Source organism: Vigna unguiculata, chromosome 6, assembly GCF_037176805.1.
Source record: "Vigna unguiculata cultivar grain cowpea cultivar isolate G323 ecotype 2 chromosome 6, ASM3717680v1, whole genome shotgun sequence".
NCBI lineage: Eukaryota > Viridiplantae > Streptophyta > Magnoliopsida > Fabales > Fabaceae > Vigna > Vigna unguiculata.
This window is the reverse complement of record NC_140797.1, coordinates 33,804,744-33,822,676: the sequence shown is the minus strand read 5'-3', so window position 1 is coordinate 33,822,676 and position 17,933 is coordinate 33,804,744. Positions and strand designations below refer to the sequence as shown.

At 32.0% G+C, this 17,933-nt stretch overlaps 1 protein-coding gene and 1 non-coding gene across 2 annotated transcripts; both read left to right on the top strand.

Annotated features, from left to right (window-relative positions):
• The first annotated feature begins 1,123 nt into the window (after positions 1–1,123).
• On the top strand, positions 1,124–7,228 carry LOC114186849 (kinesin-like protein KIN-12F). Its single transcript, XM_028074893.2, has 16 exons — positions 1,124–1,450; positions 1,579–1,713; positions 1,909–1,992; positions 2,110–2,235; positions 2,423–2,482; positions 2,593–2,646; positions 2,762–2,854; positions 3,031–3,126; positions 3,264–3,412; positions 3,903–4,052; positions 4,153–4,279; positions 4,366–5,196; positions 5,286–5,384; positions 5,460–5,531; positions 5,631–6,416; positions 6,669–7,228. Exons 1-16 carry the CDS (start codon positions 1,214–1,216, stop codon positions 6,918–6,920), a joined length of 3,351 nt encoding a protein of 1,116 aa, XP_027930694.1. The 5' UTR covers positions 1,124–1,213; the 3' UTR covers positions 6,921–7,228.
• Positions 7,229–16,103: 8,875 nt separating this feature from the next.
• TRNAW-CCA (transfer RNA tryptophan (anticodon CCA)) lies at positions 16,104–16,175 on the top strand. The gene has a single exon. It is a non-coding gene; the product is annotated as a tRNA-Trp (tRNA).
• Positions 16,176–17,933: the final 1,758 nt, after the last annotated feature.

Here is a 17,933-nt window from a genome sequence, read left to right as displayed (position 1 = left end):
TCGGAAACGGAAGTCAAGTCATTCTCTCCCACCACCGCCCTCAACGACTACTTATTTTGAATATAGTTTCCAAATGGACAATTTTGTCCCTCATTGTGTCACCATCTTGGAGGAGCGTTTTCTTAAATAGATTTGTTTTATACAATATTGAAACATTGATAAATATATTCTACATGTTGATATATGATTATTAAATGATAATGAAAATAATAATTTTCTATATTTGTTAACTTTTTTTATGAACTTATAAAAATTTGAAGTTGTTGACAAAAGAAACAAATTGGATTGGAGCAAAAACAAATGATTAGTGTGTTAGTTTGGTTTTTCTATTGCAAAATGCTTATCTGATATTTAATTCAAAATAAGAACATCAATACATAATGAAATGAAATAAAAAAATGTGACTAACATAAAGTTGTGAGGTCCTAACAAATGTATGAGCAACATGGTTAGTTTATTTATTGATAAACCTAATAACCACTTAATTTTAAACATTGACCTAACTTTCTCTGTATATTTCCTACATTCTTATTTATATATATATATATATATATATATATATATATATATATATATATATATATATATATATATATATATATAATTATTATTATTATTATTATTATTATTTTTATCTTGATCTTTCAAGTAACACGTCGCATTGTGTATTGTAATTTGATTTAAAATCATGCATTTTCAAAATGGAGACGAATATTCAAAATATATTAAAAGTAAGAATGCATGTCAGTTATTTTCTGACAAAAATATGTATGTATAAAATCTAATTTAATGTATTCTCAATAATTTTTAATAAACTAATTTACAATGCGTATGAATAATTTAAATTATTACAAAACTAAACAACATAACTGGATGTATTTGTCTTCGAAAAAAGAAATAAAGAGAAAGAAAATAATACTGTCTGAAAAATGTTAGATTAATAATGTAAATCATATCTTTAACCTTTACTTAACACGACCATTCTATTTTAACCTTATATTTTTATTTAAAAGCAATCATTTCTCCATAAACAAAAAAAGGACAATTTAGGGATTTCAGTTTGCAATATTCATAACGGTCATCTTTCTTTCCTCTTTGAGTTATTCCAATTCAAACACTCTTCATCTTCCCTTCACTCTCCATCCAACATTTGAATCTAAACTCTCTCTCTTTCTCTCTCCCTCTCCTGAATTTTTCATTCTTGAAAAAAAAAATGAGGCAAAAGTTCAACAACACAGATTCTAGTGGGTTCTTGGGAAGCATTTCTTCTAATTTTCTCAGATCAATCTCTTCTTCTAATCGCAAACCCAGTTCTTCTTCCTTTAAAAAACACAAATTCCTCAATTCCGACGTTGAAAACACCCCCCCTGCCCATCCAAACATTTCCCTCAATCACCATCAACAATTGAAGCCCCAAGACCCTTTTTCCCACAACAACCCACATGTGAAGGCAAGTTCAAAAAATTTGCATCCTTTTGGGTCACATTTCAACTTTCAAGATGTAATCTTTAGCATCAGAAACTATTGTGTAAACAAATATTGTTTTTTGCTAATTATATGTTGTGTATTTTGGAGCAGGTTGTTGTGAGAATTAAGCCTGAAAATATCAATGGAAAAGAGGAAGATTGGGAAATTAAGGTTTCTCCTAAAGCCCTGTGTATTGGGGACATAAAGTTCATGTTTGATGAAGTTTTTGATGTCAATTCCAATCAGGTAGGAACTTAACATCATTGTGTGATTGGGATTCTTGTTTTAAATCTTAAAAAAAGTAATTTGAAATTACATCAGTTTGCTGTAATAATGAGGGAATGGAGAATTGGCCTTTATCTATTCCATGTTCTTGCTGCCTGGTTTGCTTTTAGGGGAAGATCAATCTTGAATTTGATTTATGAGTTGTTGTATGTTCAGGAAGATGTTTTTCAGTCAGTGGGTGTTCCCTTGGTTAGAAACGCCTTAGCTGGTTACAACACTACAATTCTGTCATTTGGCCAGGTACATACGGTTGCTTGCTAGGTTTTAAACTTTCTTAGTGACAAAACGAGTGTCACTTTTTGATGCAATAGTGAGGATTCTTTTTCCTTTCTCACATGTGTTGTGCTTCTTTACTAGTCTGGGAGTGGAAAGACTTACACAATGTGGGGTCCCCCAAGTGCCATGGTTGATGAGTCCTCGTGTTCTAGTCAATTGGGAGTTGTTCCTCGAATCTTCAGAATGTTACTTTCTGAGCTAGAGAGAGTATGCTCTATCTTCTACTTAAATTGCCAATTTTTTGCATATATATGTATATGTGTGTGTCTATCTATCTATCTATATATATATATATATATATATATATATATATATATATATATATATATATATATATATATATATATATTTCTTCTTTTAAATTTGAATGATTGAGTTTGGATTACAATATTAGGAGAGGCTTACTTCTAATGAGCAGCAGTTCAACTATCAATGTCGTTGTTCATTTCTTGAGGTAAATCAGAGCTTAAGTTTCCTTTATAAAGATTCCCAAAACAGCAATGAGTTGGTCGCTTAGTGTTGGTAATGTGTTCCTTCCTTTTATTTGGTTGTGTTTTAAAACAGATATACAACGAACGAATTGGCAATTTACTCGATCCTATCCAGAAGAACCTTGAGGTAGGCATATATGCTTCCGTCATTTTGATACAATTTTTCATGAATGTATTGCTTCTCGTTTCTTCTGTTTCTAGTTGCTGCTACATACTTGCTACCTTGATAAAAATTATTGCAGATGAAGGATGATTCAAGAAATGCTCCTTATATTGAAAATCTGATTGAGGAATACGTCACTAACTATGAAGATGTGGCAGAAATTTTGATTAAGGTAGGGAATCATGAAGGTCTACATGTTGAAATCTATATGCAATTTATGAGAAGCTGAAAGCTTTGTTTTTGTTAGCTTATACTTTTGCTCTAACTATTGTATGCATTTGTTCATTAATGGCATGGGTTCTGTTTTAATCTTTATCGGTTAAGTTCATTCTTTTATGCATGCTACAGGGCCTTTCAAGGAGGAAAAAAGGAGCCCCCAACTTAAATTCTAATAGCTCTGGATCACACATAATTTTCACATTTGTCATTGAATCTTTTTGCAAGGTACTGTGAAATTTTGTAATTCTACCTAACATTACCATCAGTTTTGTATGATTATTACTAAGGTTGAAGGCAGACTTATATTGTTAATTTTCTTCATTAGTTTTTTCGATTATGATTTTCATAAAATGATGTTGCAGGGAACCACAAAGGGCTTATTCAGTAGCTCAAAAGTTAGCAGAATCAGCCTTATTGATCTCGCTGGAGTGGACAGCCATGAAGTTGGGGATGTAGGTAGCCAATGTACAAGGGAAAACAGACATGTTGAGAAATCATTATCTCAGCTCGAGTAAGATCCCGTAACAAAATTACTTCTTAGGGTGTGTTTGGGTTAATAACTTAATTAAGTACTTTTTTTGAAGAAGTGCTTATCATGCAAGTGCTTATGTATGAGTTGTTTCTATGTAAAAAAAAAACAGGGTTAAACAAGTTTATTATAAGTTGTAGGTTGTTTTGTAACCTACTTGGAGACCTTATAATTGAAATAAGGTGAAGATGAGTTATTGACATACCTTATAATTGAACTAAGGTGAAAATAAATTATGGACATGTCATACGTTATTTTCATAAGTTTTTCCCAATACTTGGAAAAAGGCTCATGTCATAAGATAAGCCTAAGTAAGTTGCTAACAAGTTCTCTTCCACGCAGACCTTAGTTTTTTCTTATCGTAATTTCTATAGTCTGATTCGAAATGGAGAAAGAACACTTTGCTTTTATTGCTATTTAATGACTATGATTGCTTTCTATTTGTAACCACTGTTATATTTCTTTGTTGTAGGCAATTAGTGGATGCTCTGAGTAAGAAATCTCAGTCTGGGAAAAATGGTGACATTCCACACAGCGAGTCCTGCATAACACGATTACTGCAAGAACCACTTGGTGGAAATGCGAAACTCTCAGTAATATGTTTCATCTCCCCTAATAACAAGTATTAACCTAGACTGAAGACCATAATTTGTTCATATATAGAGTGTAGTGGGACGGTATTTTTGAGTTCTAGAAATAAAGATTGAACTTGTTGGTTGTAGGAGTAATGGTAAAACCCTGCGCACACTCAGATTTGGTGAGCAAGCAAGATCGATCAGAAATGAGCCAGTTATCAATGTAATAAAGGAGGCTGATGTTGATTTGAGCAATAACATCAAACACTTAAAGGTATATTTCTGTACTCATTTAGGTAGTTGTTACTGAAAGATCAAACTAATGCAAATCTTTGAATTACAATGTGTTATATGGTTCAGGAAGAACTTATTAGAGCAAAGTACGATGTGTACAGCTCAGTTGGGAGTAAAGACGGATACTTCCAAGGACCAAATGCACGGGAAAGCCTGAATCAGATGAGAGTCAGCTTAAACCGTTCTCTTCTCCTATCCAACATAGATCGTGATACTGGTGAGCGTGTAAATGTCAGCAAGGATGACATACAGCAATTACGCCAGCAAATTGATGAATTGGATAGCTCATCTGAAGGAAATCCAAAGGATATGTCTGTCAATGAAAATTGTGTCCAGTTTTATTCTGTTGAGGAAAATTGTGATGCAGACACCACCAGCGTTGATGAAATTGAAAAGGATGAGGTATGCTGCGGAAAAACACTGAGCATTTCAGTCAATTCATGTAATCAATTTCCAGTACTTGCTGGACCACAGTTGTCCGAATCTCCAAAATTCAGCAAAACTCAAAGGAAAAGTTTGGCTATTTCTTCAAGTTATCTTGGAAGTTGGAACAATGTGGCAGAGAGTTCAACTTTCAGCAACAATGTGTTGGAAAAACCATTTAAACAGGGCGAGCACGTGCAATCCTCAGTACAGTCCAGCAAGGTTGAGTCCTTGGCAGCAAGCCTTCAGAAGGGACTACAGATGATTGACTATCATCAGCATAATTCAGCATTGAACAAATCTTCATCGTCCTTCTCCTTTGAGCACTTAACTTTGACACCTTCTCTAGACATTGACAAGGCTGAATCTTGTGACCAAACAATACCACATAAAGCTTCCAGTGATGAAGTAGCTTCTTTCCTTTGTGCATCTTGCCGGACCAAAATATCTTGTCAGGATTCCAGTTTGGTCCAAGTATGTTTTGTCTTAATTTTATCAAGTATCTTTTTTAAATACCTTCTTTCTATGTCTTGACCTCATTTATCCATTTTTTGACAATTTAGGTAGCATTTGGAGAATGTCATGGCAAAAACATCACAAAAGAGGAGCTCGAGAATGTTTGTAAGGAGCAAGCAGCTAGAATTGAGCAACTAAATCAGTTGGTATTAATATCCTCCTATTTTCCTTTATGAACTGTGGTTTTGATTTTAATTTAATGGCATGTCGCATATTACCAGGTGGAGAAATTGAAAGGAGAGAGAGAACTGAACTCCATTACTATGTATAACTCGATGAAAGATGACGAAAAGGTCAGTTGAATGGATTAGAATTTACGGTTTATAATTATAAAGTTTATCCAGTTGATAATTAGTTTTCTTTTGTTCCGGTCCGGTTGATATCATTTGCAGCTTCTAAGGGAATTTTCCTCAAATGGTCATTTGCCATGCATTATAGAAGAAAAATGTGAAATTAAAGAAGTTCAGGAAGAGTTAGCCGAAAAGAACTTCACTTTTGATTCAACTGAGAAGGAGTCACTTCTTAAGGAAATTCAGAATCTAAGGAGCAAGCTGCAATTATGTAGTGATGCACCAGTTAAAAAATCTACTGACAAACTAAGGTCTTCTTTGATGTCAAGATCCATACAACTGCAAAAGAGCGGGGTATTTTCTTATGATAATGGCAACGAAGAGCTAGAGAATGAAAGACAGAGATGGACAGAAATGGAAAGTGAGTGGATCTGTCTTACTGATGAACTTAGAGCTGATCTTGATTCATACCGCCAACGTACTGAGAGGTTGGAGATGGAACTAACGTCAGAGAAGAAGTGCACAGCCGAGATAGATGATGCCCTAAAGAGAGCAGTTATGGGACACGCTAGAATGGTGGAACACTATGCTGACCTACAAGAAAAATACGATGATTTGGTTATGAAACACGATGCCATAATGGAAGGGATAGCAGAAGTGAAGAAGGCAGCAGCGAAAGCCTCGAAAAAAGGTCACGCCCGCTTTGCCAAATCTCTTTCCGCTGAGCTTTCTGCATTGAGGGTGGAAAGAGAAAGGGAATCAAAATTGTTGAAAAAGGAGAACCAGAGCTTGAAGACTCAACTTCGAGATACTGCTGAAGCTGTTCAGGCTGCAGGAGAGCTACTTGTTAGACTAAGAGAAGCTGAACATGCAGCAGCTTTTGCAGAGGTACAATTCTATCTCATTATGGGTTCGAGAATCAACGCATCATATTTTAGGGAGTTAATTCTGAAGTTCTTTTGGGATGGTGTTTTTTTTTTTACTTTTAGCTCACTAATTACCAAATTAACACGGAAAGAGAAAAGGAATTACATTTCTGTCAATCTATTTTTGTTAAAAGAGAAAACACAGAATGTTCTTTGTGAAGATTCAGTATATGTTCTGTCTTACCATAATTTTAATTCATTTCTTGAAATACAGGAGAACTTTGCAAATGTGCAAGAAGACAATGAAAATTTGAAGATGCAAATTGAAAAGCTGAAAAGAAAACACAAGACAGAGATTAATACCATGAAGCAGTACATTACAGAGAGCAAATTACCTGAGTCTGCACTGCAACCACTGTATAATAGAGAGGACTCTGATGTGGCACACAATGCAGCCTCCTCTTACACATACGATGATCAGGCTTGGAGAGCTGAATTTGGAGCAATATATCAGGATCATTACTAACTTACCTGTTGTTAGTATTAGTATTATTAGCATTTGAAAAAAAGGAATCAGATCAAACTCCAAGTATTTTTTTGTCTGGCATTAAGATCCTACTTGGATCAAAGGACATTCCTAAATGCCACCATTCTTTTTGTGTATTCCAAGAAATTCTTTGTTTTTGTTCCAAGCTGTGATCATCCAACCCTTGTCGTGGAACTGCGATTCTTTTGTATCTGCTTGTATTGATCTTATAATAGGTAAAATCGTTGTACCCTAGATTTTTCATTCTAAACAAATCGCCTAATAGTTTTCTCATTTCAGTTCTTTTATTCCCAGAAATTCTAATTCTCCAAGTTGCCAAAGCTTTTCACAAAACGAATGCATATACGCATCTTGTTATTATAGTTTATGCATCTTACCTGATTTATCCATTGTATTTGTTGTAACACTACCATGTAAGTAAACATTGTTGGCTGTTTGTGAAAGTAAACAATGTCAACAAAGTTTTCTAATCTTCTGAAAGTGAACCAAAAACTTTTTCATAGTTGAGAAGCCAGAGGAATAATTTGTATCTTATAACTTTTTTCAGTGCAAAATCTTTAACAGTGTCAATGAATGACTTGGGTTAGTTTGTTGTTGTATGATAATGTAAAACTACTTAAAATTGTTTTACACCATGAAAGCATAGCCACTTTCTTTCTAAATTTCTTCCACACGATTAGATGGTATGACTTGAAGAGCAAACGCAGTCAACATCTGACGAACCTTAAATTTCTTGTTGTCCCTTCTAATGCAACCTGAATTTGTGGAGCAAATGGATCGCATTGGTAAAAACCGGCACTGGAGCATCGATTATGGCTAAATTTAACCCCCGGTACGTATCTACCATTATAAGATCTTCACCACTATGATCTTGTGTTAATATTTTATGCTCTGAATTGGTAGCTCTTGACCTGAACTCGTGAATTACGTTTTTTAGTTTAGATGTTCATGAGCGTCGTCACGATGAACATTTTAAACGTGTGATAAGGAAGAAGTTTCTAGTATTTCATTATGATTATAGCTTACACTCACTTCTGTACAATCGTGAATTTTAGGAAAGCTGTAACCGAAGATTCCCTCAATACTTGTCTCTCCTGCGACCCTTGAAACGGTGGATCTGGATTTGGTGCGTCAAAGTGCAAGGCCCGTTATTTTATCATGATGTTTTGTAATCTTGATTCTATCTTTTCCAAACTGTGTATCTAAATTGTAGTTTGAGGGTGAAAAATCCTACCTGCAACTTGATGTTATATGTAATTGAAGTTCATTTCTTTGGTGGTTCTAATTAATGCGTTTATAAATCCCTTTCGTTTGTGGTGAAAGAGATGGTTTTCTTTTCGAAGACAGTTTCCTGTAAACAAATTAGAGGAGATTAAGGATAGCCACCACTTGTAATGATTTAATTGTAAGTATTGAATTAAAACACCACTCACGTTCTGGGTCAAGGGTGTTTGGATTGGTAGGTCTGGTCATGTTGATGATAAATTTCACCTTGAATAATACAGACGAGTTGTCAAGGATGATGACATTGAAATTTCAACACCTTCACCAAAAACACATTTTTATCCTAAAAAACAATTAATGTACAAAACTAAAAAGAAATCATAATTTATTTACTTTCCTTCACAACTCTAGATACCCTTACACCAATGAAACTTATAAAATAAATAAAAAAAATATTCTTTCATCAAAATATCATTCCTCAAAAACATCCTTTAAAACCCTATACCCCAAATTAATTATCAATTTCTCAAATATATCGAGATATTTGAAATAAAAACTCATTTAGCTTAAAAAGATAATAATTAAACAAAAAATAACCATAATTTATCCCAGCTTATCGTACATACGTATAAACAAGAAGGTAAGAAAGAGAGCAAATATGTCAGTTTCCCTACCTATTACTTTTCACTTCTTTCTCTCTCTTTTTTTTTTTTTTTCCTTCAAAACTCAACTTTTAAAACTTCCTCCCTCTTTCCTTGACCGACACCATTTTTATTAAAATTCTTTCCCTAAACATAATTCTTCCTTATATTTATAAACCTAATATCTTTTAAGAAAAATAAAATATTTTATTCTTACTTATTAATATCTAAACAATAATATATATATATATATATAAAAGAATATCTCATAATATATAAAAATAAATATATTTTAAATCATAATTATATAAATATAACAATAATATCTTTTGAATTAAATAGTTAAAACCAATAAATGATAAAAGAAACATATTTATTTGACTTATGAAAAAAAAAATCCATCAAACTCAAATAAATATTATTAAATTCTAACACTCCGTTCAAATACTCCAACTTTAGAACTGCAATGTTATGTTGTTGTTTGCAATTTTAATTGTATACTTGTCAGAACATTTAAAATAAAGGAAAATGATATGATGTGATGTGATGTTGAAGTGGTGAGTTAAAAATGGATAAAAAAAATGGGTTAAAATTGTTATGAATTAATGAATTAATGATTGTCCATTGATTTGATACATTTACTCATATGATTCATTATTCTTTATGTAAATATTTGTATTGACTACGTTGCACTAGTGCATTTAAGAGTTTCTACAACGTAATATATGCCTCAGTTCCTGCGCACCCGCTGCATATAAACACGCGATGGCATTTTTGTAATTAAAGTCAACTTTTATACTTCGGTTGCTATTTTAACCGAGGCATATAGCTTAAAATATTTTGACAATTCCCGCTTTTCCAGAATTTGAAAATTTTTACATCTTTTTTATGCCTCGGTTCTTTTATAACCGAGGTAGTAGATGATTTATGCATCGGTCCTCTTGCCAACAGAGGCATATGAGCAAGCCAATATGCCTCGGTTTCGAATTAACCGAGGCAATATCGTTTCGTAGGGTTAAAAAAACCCAAATCTTTTCACACCGAAGCAACACACATTCTGCACTTCTTCTTCTTCTTTGAGCGCCGCACACCTGGTCCACTCTTCCATTGCGTGCCAGCCCTTCGTGTCGCCTGCACCGCCACTGCAGAGGAGGTTTCCGGCGCCACTGTATCTTCTTCTTCTTCGACCAACCATCATCGTTATTCCGTTGCGACGTTCGTTCCGCCTGCACCGTCGAGGGGCCGCTGCGCTACCACTGCACCGTCGAGGAGTCGCTGCATCTTCGAGCAACCATCACCAACGTCCATTGCACAGTTCCGTTCAGTCCGCCTGCACTGCCGCTGCACCGCAATGTCGAGGAGGTTGTTCCGATGCCGCTACCGCTAGCATTGCCTTTGTTTAATCTCGTTCCTTTGTATGTTTATTTTTACGTTTTGGGTTGTTTTTGGATTCGTCTTGATTTAATTTTCTGCATTGTTTGTGTTTTCTTATATTTTCAATCTTGAATTTAAGATTATTAAGATATATGGTAGAAATTGGGTTTGTAGTTTGATGGAGATTGAGTTTGTAAATAATTTTTTGCTTATGCACCGTTTCTACGAATTATGCAGGTGCGGGTACTGTGAGAAATGAGTGTGTGTGTGTGTGTGTGTGTGTTGGGTTTTAGTGAGGTGTGAATGTTGGGTCGTGGGTGCAGTGAGATGAGAGTGTGAGTGGTGCGTGAATGGTACGGGTTCTGTGAGAGGGTGTGTGATTGTGAGAGAAGAGGAGTGTGTGATGGGTGGGTTATGTGAATGAGAAAAAGAGATAGAGTGTAGTGTGCGTGAATGAGAAAAAGAGAGTGGTGCAGTGAGGTCCTGGGAGAGAGAAGAGAAAGAGTGTAGAAGTTAATAGTGTGTGATTTATGAGTGAGGTGAGAGAGTGCTACGTGAAACAGAAAAAATGTGTGCGGTGTGGGTCCCATGCATGTGAGAGAAAAGAAAGTGAGTGAGGTGTGGGTTTTATAACGATTTTTTTTTAATGATTAATATGCCTCGATTGAATCAGAACCGAGGCCGTAAGATTCAAATATGCCTCGGGTTAATAACCGAGGCATAAACTAGTGTCTTTTTACCTCGGCAGTATATGCCTCGGGTGTGCACCCGGAATCAAAAGTTAAAAATAATCGCTGTCGTTTTGCATTTCTGCACTGGTGTTGATTTGTTTCCTTTATGGAATACATGTTGTATCTATAAATAGGAATCTTCCTATCAATAATAAGAACACATATGTGAATTGCTCCTTATTCTCTCATTCTCATTCTCTGTTCTCTATCGTCTCTTCTCTTCCCTATTATCTATTATATGTTATTCTCTCTGTTATTCGCTTTATTTCATAACACGTTATCAGCATGATGCTCCAACCAATTGAGGACCAGTGGAAGTTTTTTTTCTTTCTAACGATAGTGCTCTGCGTGTCTCAATCCAGGCTCTTTCTAATCCTTTCTCAATTTATAAGTTTACCTTATATTCTTCCTCTTGTGATAAGAATTATTTGACTTTATCAATTTTCATCTCCGTCTTATTATTTTTATTTTTATTATGACAATGATTATTATTATTTGATGATTATTATTATTATTATTAATATTATTATTTTATGTGTTAGTTTTAAACACGCGAAACGTTGCAAAATTTGGATTTGTGACCCTTGATATTGCAAGGAAGAATTCCTTATATTGGATTTTAAATGTTGAAATACATTTAGATGCAATGGATATTGGGATACCATTGAATAAAGAAATAAAGCATCTAAGCAACTAATTTGTTCATGCGACAAAAATATTGTGAAAAAGGATTCACAAATATTATGAATTTATTTCATGCCTATGTATGGTTGGCTGGACAAAGCAATAAAGCTTTTGATGAAAAATCATGAGATTCGCCTAATCTGCTCCATTCCCAGAAGTGAATGCAGCAATCAATATTATGAATTTATTTCATGCCTTTGTATAGCTAAACAAAGCAATGAGCTTTTGATAGAAAATCATGAAACTTGTCCAAATTGGTTCTGCTCCATTCCCAGAAGTGAATGCAGCAAAATTTGATTTATATTTTCATGATCGTGATCGTGATCTTGATTATGGACATGGTTATAAAGAATATTTCAAAGACACATTTTGTCACCAGAAGTGGCACAATAATGTGAAAAAAAAAGGAAAAGGAAAATGTGAAAATATTGACAAAAAGATGAAAGTATATATTATCATTACGGTGGTAAAGGCCATTTGAGTTGTACTTATTGTACACCAAAGCATCTTACAAATAATGAGAAGAACATAAAAACACACTTTGCTTATGAAGATTGTGATTCTGATTATGGCCATATGGATGCTACTCATCTTGATATTGTTATTTTCTTTGCTAAAGTAAATGGAAGCATTGATCACCTCATTGATTATGAGAGTGTTAAAAAAAAATTCATATTGATATTTACGTTTATATGAAAAATGAATGTTTGCACTAGTACCAAAAGATATGTGTCTTATTGATAGTGCAACAACTTATACAATTTTCAAGAGTAATAAATTTTTCTCTTGTTTGATAATGTGATACATCGATGTTAGTATTATTTATAGTACTACAAATATATTTGAAGACTTTAGAAGAGCTATTATACTTCTACCAAGAAGTTGAGTAGAAACTTATTAAGTTTCAATGATATTTGTCTAAATGAATATTAAATTGAGACAAACAATGAAAAAAATATGAAATATCTTTATATCTCTATGATTGAGTTGAAAAAGAAAGTGTATTAGACAAATTATCAACATTCTCTTATAGTTTGTACTACAAGTTTATTAGTACAATAGAAATGCATGTCATGGTAAACCAGAAGTTTACAAATCAAAATGATTGCCTTGTTTGACATGATAAGTTATTATGATGCGAAAAAAAAAGGTTGAAAAACTCATGAGGACACGTTTGAAGCGTGGTAGACCTATTGGTTCCAAAGATAAAAACTCTTAAATGAGAAAAGGAGCTAATATGCAAAATGACCTAATCGAAAAGGTTGAAATCCCAAAAAGATTCATTTGACATAATTAATGGATCGGTTCCAGAAGAACCTCAGGTACCTGAAATGGTTGAAAATGATGAGATCCCAATAAATTATGTCATGAATCATATAATATGGAACAAAAATAAAGTTAACATTGACGAAACTTTTACTTATAACATAGCAAAGAATGCTATGAATGACAATGATGATCAATAAGCAATGATCATTGAAGATTGTTGGCAAAGAAAAGATTGGCCAAAATGAAAATATGCAAAGAAGCATAATTATATTTGTTTGCTAAAGGAAAGGTTTTTGAACATATAGTTTGCACACCTGAAGTTATGAAACCCGTTGGGTACATATGGATTTTTGTGCAAAAATCAAATTAAAAATGATGAAATTGTTAGATACAAAACATAATTGGTTGCTCAAGGTTGTTCACAAAACCTTGTATTGATTAGTGAAAAAACATGTTCACTAGTATTGGATGCAACAACATTGCAATATTCGATTATCCTAGTTACACAACAAGGTTTGCATTTACATCTAATGGATGATGTTACAACCTATTCGTACGATTCTTTTGAGAATCATATTTATATGAAAATCCCTGAAGGATTTTATTTGCCCAACAAGACAAATTCTAAAGAGGGTTATTCAATAAAATTAAACATGCTCTTTTATTGATTAAAGAAATCAAGACGTGTGTGACATAGCCGTCTTTTGAGTACTTATTAAAAGAAGATATAAAAATGATCCTATTTATTCTTGTATTTATATGAAAAGATCCAAATAATAAATTTGCCATAATTATTGTTTATGTATATGGCATAAACATCGTTGGAATTCCTAATGAGCTCACAAAGGCAATTGATTACTCAAAGAAATAATTTGAGATGAATGATCTTTGAAGGGCAAAGTCTTATTTGAAATTAGAAATTGAGTATTTAAATAAAAGTGTTTTTATACGTCAAGAATCTTATATAATTAAGGTGCTTAAAATGTTCTAAATGGACAAGTCATGTCCATTATGCACTTCAATAGTTATGAGGTCGTTAGATGTTGATAAAGACTCTTCTTAGACCTCAAGAAAATGATGAAGATCTTCTTGGTCTAGAAGCACCATATCTTAGTGTCATAGAAACACTAATGTATCTTGCTAATTATACTCGATCTAATATTGCATTTGTTGTAAATTTGTTAAGCAAGATATAGTTCTTCAACTACAAGAAGAAAATGGTTTGGAGTAAAATATATACTTCGTTACTTTAAGGGTACTACGAATATGAGCTTATACCATCTAAATGATTCAGATTCAGACTAATGGGTTATGGATATGCATGTTATTTTACATATTCTTACAATGTCATAATGGTTGATCACAAACAAGATGTTTGTTCACATGTGGTAGCACAATGGTTTCATGAAGGTATATGAAACAAACCATAGTAGCAACATCGTCTAATCATACAAAATTATGAGGAAAGTTGTGAATATGTTTGGTTAAAGTTTATAATTCAACATGTGCAAGAAACTTGTGACTATCCTCGAGAAAGATGGAATCAACAACCATATATGAAGACAATAATGTATTGTTCAATTGAAAGGATGATATAGATATTCAAAAATTCATTCATGTGAAAATATGGCAGGCCATTTATGAAGTTTTTGCCAAAGAGAACTTTTGAGCAAATGATTTACAAGTTTGGACTCCGTCACCTTAATGATGTAAGTTTACATGAGAGGGAGAAATAGAATATGTGATGAACAATATTGTATTACAAAATACAGAATGTTGTACTCTTTTTCCTTCACTAGGTTTTTTTTATTCAAAGGGTTTTTCCTAGTAAGGTTTTAACGAGACACGTTCTTTTATCAATGCACACTTAAGGGGGAGTGTTATGAATTAATGAATTAATGATTGTTGTCCATTGATTTGATACATTTACTCATATGATTGATACTCATATGATTCATTACTCTTTATGTAAATATTTGTATTGACTAAGTTGATTTGTTTCTTTTATGGAATACATGTTGTATCTATAAATAAGACTATTCCTATCAATAATAAAACACATATGAATTGCTCCCTATTCTCTCATTCTCATTCTCTGTTCTCTATTATCTCTTTTCTTCCTTATTATCTATTATCTGTTATTCTCTCTGTTATTCGCTTTATTTCATAACAAAAATATGATTGTCCATTGCTTTATCTTGATTTTGGCCGATGTTTGATTTTTTTTTTCTAATTTATTGCTGCTGTAACTATTAAAGTATATTTAGCTTTATCAATGGAATGCACAATTACATCTTGATTCTTTTAGTCCCGAAAGAAAAAATTCATTCTGAAATAAAAAAATTTACTTCTCTTTTTTCATGAATCAAAGGCAGAAATGTGACTTGATATACCTCAACGCTCATTTTTGCTGTAACCATAGGAAAGTAGTGCTCCCTCAATTTCATTTCTTCTCTATATATTAAGAAAATTAACCATTTTTTTTAACTACTATCATTAATACTCTCTTTATTTTCTATCATTTATAATTGTTGCATGTTAAACAAACAAAATTATGACATCATTTTTTATGAACTCACCTGACTTATATATTTTTAGAAATACACAATATATATATATATATATATATATATATATATATATATATATATATATATATATATATACTTAGACTTACTTTCCCATCTAATTGGTTTATGGCTTATAATATAATATTCTTTTTATCAAACAAAATTATTATTATTATTATTTATTCCATTTTCACTCTCTCAAAATATTTTTTTAATCAAATACCTTAATTTTAAAAAGTACAACAATATAATTTTTATCTACTAAAACTGATATAGTTTGCTTTATAAACATTCACTACTGGATAATTATAAACTATATTTTATACATAAATTAAAATTATTCATATTTATTTATTAACTGTTGTATTGTTAATTGGATGCGAAACCGTCATATTTGGTTGCTTTTTTTTAAAAAAAAAAAAAAAAGAAGAAGGTAGATTTGATTAAAACTTATAAAGTAATGAAAGCAAATTATATAAAATAAATATATAATAAAACTAATTTAGTTTTGTCATTGATAAAAAGGATGTCGAATCAAATTTCTTATGAAGTGATATATTTTAGCAAGAGAAGACTAATATTCAACCAAATTGTTATTTGATTTTCACCAAATCATTCTAAATTGCAGCTGAACTTACAAATACTTGCAAGTATGAATAAATGAAATATGGATCCGTGGCGCAATGGTAGCGCGTCTGACTCCAGATCAGAAGGTTGCGTGTTCGATTCACGTCGGGTTCAATTTTCAATGTGTTTTTTCTAGTCATTAATAAATCAGTTAGTTTCACATTCTATTGGTCATTATAAGTAGCAACTCTTAAAACTATGGAACAAGATTAATTTCTATTTGGTTATTTCACGTGCATTTAAATATAAGTTAGTTTCAATAAAAATTATAGGCTCCTGAAATTCAAAATATTTTGTATTCTACAAAAAATAAAATTATAGAACAGAAAAAATAGTCTCGGAAAGTTCATTATGTCATGCTGGTTAGTTCAAATTTGAGTGCATTAACATTATCAATGCTAGGTAGTTTTTATCTTAACTTTAAATTCAGAAAGGTAATTTTTAAGGTTCATTTTGCATCATGTGAATGTATTGTGATTGTTGTATCCTAGTTCTTGTTAGAGCATATATATATATATATATATATATATATATATATATATATATATATATATATATATTATTAAAGTGTAGTGCAAATTCTAGAACTATATTAAAAATTTTAGGATAAAAATATTAAAATATAATGCAAATTTTAGAATAATGTAAAAAAAATGTAATATAGAGTTAAAATCCATAACATTCTACATAGATAAAAATTTAGAACATTCTATACATATTGGCCAAATTTGGCCAAGTCAACTTCGATCGAATTTTGACATAGTCAGTCTTGGCCAAAATTTGGTCATACTTAGACAAGTCTGTTTTGAAGTTTTTTCAAATTTGGTTGAGTCAATCCTGACAGAAATTTGACTAGTCGATCCCAAATCAAATTTGGCCCCGTGCTGAATGCCAACACGAGTTTGTTCCAACCAAATGTTGAGACAGATCGAATTAGGTTGATGGTTGAGACGAGTCAGCCCAAACCGAATGTTGCTTACATTATGTACTATATTTAAATGTATTTCATACACTAAAAGTAACTCTTCAAATTTTATAAGATATGTATATTTGTTTTTCTAAACTTGTGCTTGAAATTTGAATTCATTCCTATCCTAAACTTGATACAATTTGGTCCCAAATTTAGAAATTAATATATATGATCATAATCCAATTGTGTTATATTTTGTTGTTGTGTCAAACAACATTTCAGGCTAGTGTTTACATTGTTTACTCAGTTTGACACTTTACGGTTCAAGTGTTAACTTATAATGTTGCTTAACAAGTAAAAAAAATTTAACATTGTTGGGTTAAGAGGTATATCTATTTATTCTTAAAGTGTGGAGCCAAATTGTCACTAACACAAAAAAAAAAAAAAAACTTTTTACGTCTGTTATTTTGGATTGTTCACGTGTATTGAAGGTCCAAAGTAATACATTAAAAAGAGAATACATATTTTTGTAAATGCGTGTTAGAAAATGTTTGAGCAGGTTGTGTTGACTGCTGTAAGAAAGAACAGGCTAATCCAATTGGAAAGGAATTTAGATTTTTTACTGAGTTTTTTTGTGTGTTGTTTTTTTACTGTGCCTTCATAATATACTGATTATTACTAATTTTGATATTTTAAAATATATTAAAAAGATATTTAAAATACCAATACAATGTATTTTTAATACTAAGTAAATGACAACACAAAAAAAATCAGTACAAAATCTGGATTCATTGGAAAGATGGTTCGACTTATTTGACATTCAATAATTCATTTTTGTTGGTTGTATTAACTGCAATATTGTGTAATATAAAATTTACAATAAGAGAATGGCAACTAGACGGGTTTTCCAGTCTCATGTTCGTTCCAAAGACAAAATTCATTCTAGTTTTTTTTGTTTCATT

Excerpts from the sequence above, each read along its gene's own strand:
- LOC114186849 (XM_028074893.2), top strand. The coding sequence starts at position 1,214 with ATGAGGCAAAAGTTCAACAACACAGATTCTAGTGGGTTCTTGGGAAGC. Across the intron at positions 2,236-2,422 it reads TACTTTCTGAGCTAGAGAGA|GAGAGGCTTACTTCTAATGA; the intron begins GTATGCTCTATC and ends TTACAATATTAG. Across the intron at positions 3,127-3,263 it reads TCATTGAATCTTTTTGCAAG|GGAACCACAAAGGGCTTATT; the intron begins GTACTGTGAAAT and ends ATGATGTTGCAG.